Source organism: Onychomys torridus, unplaced genomic scaffold, assembly GCF_903995425.1.
Source record: "Onychomys torridus unplaced genomic scaffold, mOncTor1.1, whole genome shotgun sequence".
Classification (NCBI taxonomy): Eukaryota; Metazoa; Chordata; class Mammalia; order Rodentia; family Cricetidae; genus Onychomys; species Onychomys torridus.
This window is the reverse complement of record NW_023413880.1, coordinates 1-7,582: the sequence shown is the minus strand read 5'-3', so window position 1 is coordinate 7,582 and position 7,582 is coordinate 1. Positions and strand designations below refer to the sequence as shown.

General features: G+C 45.3%; 1 protein-coding gene across 1 annotated transcript; it reads right to left on the bottom strand.

Annotated features, from left to right (window-relative positions):
- Nucleotides 1–2,639: 2,639 nt before the first annotated feature.
- On the bottom strand, nucleotides 2,640–7,373 carry LOC118576547 (junctional adhesion molecule C-like). Its single transcript, XM_036176776.1, has 6 exons — nucleotides 6,901–7,373; nucleotides 6,274–6,476; nucleotides 5,239–5,338; nucleotides 3,904–4,033; nucleotides 3,768–3,822; nucleotides 2,640–3,509 (listed from the first exon to the last, which is right to left on the bottom strand). The coding sequence occupies exons 1-6, from the start codon at nucleotides 7,175–7,177 to the stop codon at nucleotides 3,474–3,476; spliced, it is 801 nt and encodes a 266-aa protein (XP_036032669.1). The 5' UTR covers nucleotides 7,178–7,373; the 3' UTR covers nucleotides 2,640–3,473.
- Between the last annotated feature and the right edge of the window lie 209 nt (nucleotides 7,374–7,582).

Here is a 7,582-nt window from a genome sequence, read left to right as displayed (position 1 = left end):
ATATATAGAAAGATGACATGGACTTTTTTACAATAACATTAAGCTGTTTAATATTGTGACGTATTTTGAGTGTCAAGCCTTCTGTGGTAAGTGACAATCTGGTCTTTAAGGAACACAGTTTTGGAACCAGCTTTCTTCTATATGACTCAAGTGTCTGTAGTTTCTCTGAAGTTGTTATAATAGATATTTCCCCTTGGCTAATGGCAAAATTTTGACTAAAATATTTTTCTATTATTTATAATTACAGATTTTATTAAAAGAGGTGTACAGTCTTTCTAAAATGAAGTAATAAAGGTCAAATATAAATATAACCTCTTAGCATTAGTATAATTTTTCTGGCTTTTGGGACAGGGCTTTATTGGTAGTCTTCTTAACATTGCATCAAGGATTTACAAATACTTAATACAAATAAGATCAACTCTTTCCCCTTATGGTTCATCTGCCCACCTGCCTTTGTTCCCATAAAGAAACTTTGTCTCCCTAACAGACATCCCAGTGGTACACTCGGTATAATCCTGCTTATGATAAAAGGGTTCCTTGACCCTTAGCATGGTGGTGGTACTGATATGTGACACTGCTAAGGACTGCTCCACAATTGGGCATGACTCACGTCTCTTGTGTTGGTACTGTTTCTGGAATCCAGAGAGATGGAAGTGAATGTTCTGCTTTTTTGGAGACATGAGTCTTGCTGTGTTGCTCAGCATGTTGAACTGGACTCATCCTTTTCTTATTTCAGCCTCCTGAGTGGCAAGGACTACAGGCATGTTCTGCCATACCTGGCTAATGCCACCCTCCTCCCGCCCCATGCTAACCAGGACCAGGCAAGCCCTCTAGCACTTACTCTCTGGCACCAAAATTACTGTTTGTAGTGTGCATGTGGTAGCTAGATCTGGGGATGGAGAACTGCTATACCATCACGAAGCTCTGACAGTTGGTGGGATAAGTGTCCTAGCTGCTCTTGAGTGAACACTTGGCTGAGTACAGATGCCGATTTCCTTATTGTGATGGGGCCTTTGTGGAGTATGTGCCTAACCAAATGCTAAGACTACAGGGTCAACTAATACAAAGAAAGAAGTGGTTTCATTTGTTCGTTTTTTTAAGTTTTTATAAGTGGGTGAGTTTTAACAAATAACCAATTGCAGTTGTGTTAGTTTAAGTCTGTAAAATGTATGAATAGTGAATAGCTTCATCAATAGCCAGAAAACAGCCTCTTTTGGCTTTCTTCAGTCACATTCACATCCTACTGGGAAGTGAGCTCCTGCGGGCCATGTCTGTTTTCCAGGCTCACGTGTTGCTCTGTCAGACTTAGTTCCCGTGGCACTGTGAAAGAAGGCTTTAGGGTGTAAGAGTATAAGAGGGGGCCACGTGACTACCTACTGCTGGGACAGCCACTGGATGGCCAGTGTATATTCTCCCACCCCATTAGAGTGGAAGTCTCCTGCTCTACCAAGAGAAAGACAGAGGTAGAGGAGGGATGATACTATCTGAGACGCAGAGGTAAGAGGAACCAGGCTCCACAGGGCAGCCACGGAATTACTGCCCTGCTGTTCTTGCTGGTATCTTAGCATACAGCCTTCCACATAAGAAAAAACCAGTGTGCTTCAAGTATTCAGTGAAAAAAGGAAGAGAAGGGGAAAAAAAAATATAGATGTAGAAAAAAATATTAAGATCACAAAGTGACTAGCTTCTCCATAAAAACCTTTCTGGGTGCAAGGTAGGATTAGGAACTCCTCCTTTAGATGCTCCTGGCTTCAAACCACTTTACATTATGAGTCTAGCATGATAAAGTGTTTGAGACCAAGAACGTCTGTTCCTAAAGAATAAAGGCTTTTGAATGGTGTTTCTAATGTCCCATAAAATGAGCAGTGTCTCAGATAGATAAAAGATTTAAAATAAAAATTAGAAAACTGCTTTTGGTCAGGCGTTTTCCTTTGCTCGCCTCAGGCTTTGTACCCTGGCTGTACTTTCTGGTAGTCTTCAAAGAACTGGACACAACGGCTTGTCATGGAGGAGACAGCCTGCAGTGTTGAGACACTTTTATCATAACACAGAGGAACAGTAGAATCTTTTTTAAATATTACTGGAGTCCAGGTTCAGTTTCAAATTGCCTTTGGCCTTAGATGCACTTAACAACTGAACAAATAATTAAAATGAATTTTAAAAACAAGTACACTGGCTTTGTCTTATGACCTATCCAAACAGACTGGAGTTCTGCCAGAACACCCAAAGACTAGGATGTCACTGGCCACCAGCCTTCCTCAGCTTCCCACCTAAGACCAGCAAGCACTGCACGGCCTAGCATACCACCAATGAGCATTTGAATCGGAGCAGAGCTGAGGTCAGGGCTGGGCAGGCTGTAAGAGAAGATTGCGTCCCACACAAGTTAGTGACCATGAGCAGTGACTTAACTAACCCCAGGAACCATCCAACTTGGTCTATATAGTACCTCTGGGGAATCTCAAGGAAGAGGCCATTCAAAACTAGCCCAGGAGACCCCAGGGTTGCTTAATGCAAAAAGATAGAAACATGACTAGATTGGAATCCTTTAATGGTTTCCTAAGCAACAGTGGTCAGACGTAAGTTTTCTTATCAAAAATGCTAAAGCTTTTTGTGAAGAAAGGAATGTTCAGCCAGCCTCCTTAAGAGAATTCCTTAAAAGACTTTATTACTGGTATTGAACACTAGTAGCCCAAGCCTTCTAGCTGTAAGTTGAACTCTTAAAAAAATACGTTTTGAAACACTGTGTGGCAATATATTTACAGTTTATATAGAAATCTTCAATAATCAAAATACATCTTTAGCAAAAATTTAGAATGTTAAAATTTTATAAAATAAGCAAAATCAATAGAAAAGCAGACTTCAGTACCATTTCAGACTTAGCTTAAGACACAGGTTCTAAATCTTGGTGGCTCTTGGGAACAAGAGTTCTCTGGGTAAGATCTCTCTCTTCAGCAAGCAATTTTACCTTTCTGGTTTGGGTTTTTATAAAATGCTGATCCAGACAGATTCTCCAGGAGGGACATGAAACTACGGGCCAGTCAACAGAGGCAACACGGTGGGTCAGGGTCCAGGGAGCAAGGCACTGCCTGAAAACCTTCGTGGGCACGTCCCAGATGTGCTCACACAGCTGCTGCCGCAGCCCAGCCCTCAGAGTCTCACAGCCAGTGTTGTCCTGGCTGCTAAACACCTGGGGCAAAACCAGTCCAGAACAAGAGAACGATGACAAAAAGGCCTTGAAGATCATCCTAACCCTGCTCAGGGCGTCGGGCTAGCAAAGGTCTAGGTCACTAGGCCCATCTCCAGGAGGGTTTCTTTTATTCATGTGGCTTGTTAAAGAGCAAGGAAGGAATCAACTTTGGCCAGAACAAAAGGCTTCTGCCTGGTCGCTCTGTCCAGGCGCCCTGGGCTCCCAGCAGCCCTTGGCCTGTCTCCAATAGAGGTATCTGCAAGTGCTTTCTCTCAGGCGGCAGGTCTCAGATAACAAAGGATGATTTATGTCTGAAGTCACCCTGCAAAGGCAGCACAAAGAACCATTCAGGGGCTTTTGTTGGGTGGTGTTGAAGACACACTGGTCAAGTGTCCCCAGAAGAGGAAGCCGGGGCAACTAAGCAGAGGAAAGCCTCACTCAGTAGTAAATGAACCCACAAGGAAGGAGTTACCATGAAGGCCAAGGAACTCAGGGGTGCACTGTGACTCCCAGGTACCTTGAGATCTACTGGGTTTCCCGGCAGGACACACCCAGACCAGTAGGTTTTCTGCTCTCTTACCTCCTCATTTGTCCGAATGTAGTTAACTCCATCATGCTTCCCTGGACTCTTATAACTGTGAACAGAAGAGGGCAGGTCAGTGGTGTGCCTATGTTAATGCAAGCCTGAACTTCACCTTCAGACAAGGCAGGCATACCTTTCTCCATCTTGTTTATTGTTGATGAAGCAGCCACGTCTGTATGCACAGCAGATGGCCATTGTGATCAGAACAAGAACAATGAGGACAACCAGGACTCCCCCAATAATCCCAGCAATGTTCAGATCATCTACAGAAAGTTTGTGGGCAGAGATGGTATGATCCATTAAAAGACCTTGACCTTGTTAGGTCAGGTCACCTTTCCAACCCCTACCCCCCACCCCGACACCATTTACCCCTCTGTCCATTCATGCCTACTCTATCCAGAAGAGAAAACTGACTCTTAGCATCTCTCGGGTTTAGAAGATACAGACTGTGATAACCCCTGATCAGAAAACATACTAGGACATAGATGGTTCAAATGCAGTTACACGCAAAGCCACTGAAGTTTACCGGTGTAGAAAAGGCTTTAGGTCTTGTAAGTATTACTCATGGAGAAATGGCTGTATTTCTGTAGAATTAGGAACTAGGAGCCCTAAGGAAAAGTCGCCTTCCTAATTTGTAGCGCCTGCCTTTGCTGTAGATTACCTGGGGAGAAGAAAGCTTCAAATCTTAAACATAAAACTGTTAAGGCAAATGAACTTTCACTTCGCAGGCTGCCTATCCTCAGCCCTCTTAGAGTCCCTGCAAGATCAGGAGGAGGCTCTGGTAGTTTTTCCTTTGTGTAAATAAAGATGCCTGAGGAATGCAGGAAGCCTTCTACAAGAGCAAATGACCTAAAGTAATTCCCAAACTTGACGGGTGAGACACAGCAGAATGCTACATGTACACAGACACTTCCCACAATTTCAGGTGGTCCCTGGACCCTGTGTGCCACAGTCCTCCATAGGCTATGGAAGCCACTGCTCTGGGTGTGGCCACAACTGAGATTTGAGAAGCTCCCCATGTGGCTCAACTCAGCCTGTCTACTTCCTCCTGACCCGTGAGCTCACTCCCTAGAGATGACATCACAGAACAGAGAAATGCATGGGGCTTTGAGTTTCCTACAGAAATAGCTACTCTAACTGACTGGATCCTAAGAGGCCCATCAGGGCTCCCCATACAACTGGGTTTTAACACTACTGATTTACCAAAGGGTTTATTATACCCTGTGAAAGTTTCCTGGCTGTGCTGTCAACACCTATGGCCCCCAGGAAGTTGGTTTGAGGATCTACCTATTCAGATCATGTGCTTTTTCATGCTCCCCTCAGGCCCCGTTGGATCTGAGGAGTCCCTTGTCAGCTCCAGAGGAAAACTGATTCATGGTGAGAGGTGAGCTAAACTGATGTCTAGCATTCAACTTTAAATGTTCTATTCATTCCCCAAACTTGAGTGTAATCTTTTCAAGTGACTCACAGACTTCCATGTCCTGCCCCTCACACCTGGATGCGCCTGCATCATTGGAAGCAATGCAGTAGTACTGTCCAGAGTCATCCTTGTGGACAGCATTGAAAACCTGGTTCAGAAACGACAAGGATTACTTCACGCAACAGGACAGACACCAAGGCTGACACCTGAGGTGTGATTCTCACCTCAGAGTTTGCAACGAGGAATTCTCTCCAGGACAGAGAGAGAGCAAAGCTGTGTAAGAGCTAGAAGAACCCAGCTTCATTTTCACTGAAGTCAAAGCAATCCTAACAGTGATACCAAATATCCCACTACAAGTCACCTGATCACTACATGCAGTTGGGAATTTCACGGACCAAGACAACTCCTGCTGAGAAGTACCTCAAGGCAGGCATGTCCTTTGGTGAGTGACCAAGCCTCTTTTTTTTTTTTGTCCCATGTGGCCTCCCACTACCAGTAGGTTATTCTGAAGCAAATTCCCGATATGTTTTATAAGTAAGTCTGTATCTCTATATTAGTGATTCTCAACTTCCCTAGTGCTGTGGCCCTTTTAATCCAATTGTTCATGTTGTGGTAACCCCCACCATAAAGTTATTTTCACTGCTACTTCATAACTGTGATTTTGCTACAGCTATGAATCTGTTTTCCGACAGTGACCCCTGTGAAAGGGTCGTCTGACCCCCAGGTTGAGAACCACTACTTTATACAATAAGGACTTAACTATAATCACAATACAACTGTGTTGATAACTGCCTAATAACAAACATCTGCCCAGTAATCACATTTCCCTCCCATGATAATTTATCTGGCGGGCTGATTATTCAAACTAGGATTCTAACAGTGCCTACCCATTTGTTTACTTGCCGCTTGGTCTCTTCCAGATGCACAGGTGCCCTTTTGTTTGACCCTTAGCACTTACTTATAGAACAGCATGCACTTTTCCTGTACAGTTCCTGAGGTTCTGGGGTTTTGCCTCTGCCTTGAAAAGCAGCCTCACCGGCCCTCCTTAAAAGGTCTGCGTCCTCCCTTGAGAAGCGATCTTACCAGCGTGCCTGTCTCTGAGTTCACAAGGAAGGAGGAATTGTGGAACCTGGGATTGGCTCTGGAGTCTGTGGGCAGTGGCACGTCGTTGCGGTACCAGCTGTAGTGAGGCCGGGGATAGCCCTCACTCTCCTGGCACAGCAGTGTCGCCATCTTGCCTACGGGCACAGCTTTCGGGACTCTGCAGACAGGGGTCACTGGCTTCACTGCGGGCAAAATACGAGCTGGTGTTTAAAGGTCAGCGCAAGCCCCTCGTAACAAAACCCAGTACAGTAAACCCGCTCCAAAGACCACGCCCATCTGCGGCCTGCCTGCTGCCTGCTGCCTGCTGCCTGCACCCTGCCTGCACCCCGCCTGCTATTGGGGCTCATTCCACCCCGTGTGTCCAATCCGGTTTCTAGCTCTCCCACCTTCAGGAGTAAACCGAAAAGGAGACTATGCAAAGGCAGGTCCCTCAGCTGGTAAGGAACACAGACGGTGCTCTGCCTCCGGGTTTCCCACCCCAACTCTTGACAGCCTCACTAGCTCCCCTCTCCAAACAGCAGATAGCCCCAGCAACGCAGCTCTGGAAGAATGAAATCATTCGTAAGGCCTGGCCAGTGGACGTGCTTCACATTAACAGGTTCCCACCTTGCACAATTAACTCGATGGTAATCTCATCAATTTCTTTTCGGTCATTTAGAGCAACGACCTCACAGCGATAGATGGCTGAGTCCTTCCGTGTCACATTCCAGATCCTTAATGAAGTTTTTCCAAACACATCTGAACGACCTAGCAGGTCCCCTGTAAAAAAGAAGACACAAGTTACCAGCCACTGGAGGACAGTGTGGGGCTGGACTTGATGGTAGGGCAAGAAGACCGCAGACTGCTTTCTATTCTGTCCCCAGCTGAAAGAAGTGATTTTCATGAGGACCGGGCCACTGACTTCTTCCCATATGCAACCTGAGCATCAAAAATTGTAACTGGTATTTAAGATAAATCCAATAACCTTATTTCTCTTTATCATCTCCACGAGAGAATCCCCACCAAATAAACATTAAAAAATAAAACCCACAAAGGATGTGTGGCTATCCACATGAAAAAGCTGTGGAAAGCTGAACACTAGCTGCCCTCCCTATTCAACAAACACCTATATAAGAGCTGAATGATATGCCAGGTGAGGCACTCGGGGGGCAGAGGCAGGTGGATCTCTGTGCGTTCGAGGCCAACCTGGTCTATAGAGTGAGTTCCAGGCAGGGCTACAAAAAAGAAACCGTCTTGGGAAAAAAAAAATGTTGAATGAGAGTTAGGCTTAATGGAACATTTATTTGCA

Coding starts and splice junctions, on each gene's coding strand:
- LOC118576547 (XM_036176776.1), bottom strand. CDS start 7,177: ATGAAAATCACTTCTTTCAGCTGGGGACAGAATAGAAAGCAGTCTGCG. Junction 3,823..3,903: donor AATAAACAAGATGGAGAAAG/GTATGCCTGCCT, acceptor TTCTGTTCACAG/TTATAAGAGTCCAGGGAAGC. Junction 3,510..3,767: donor ACATTCGGACAAATGAGGAG/GTAAGAGAGCAG, acceptor CTGCCTTTGCAG/GGTGACTTCAGACATAAATC.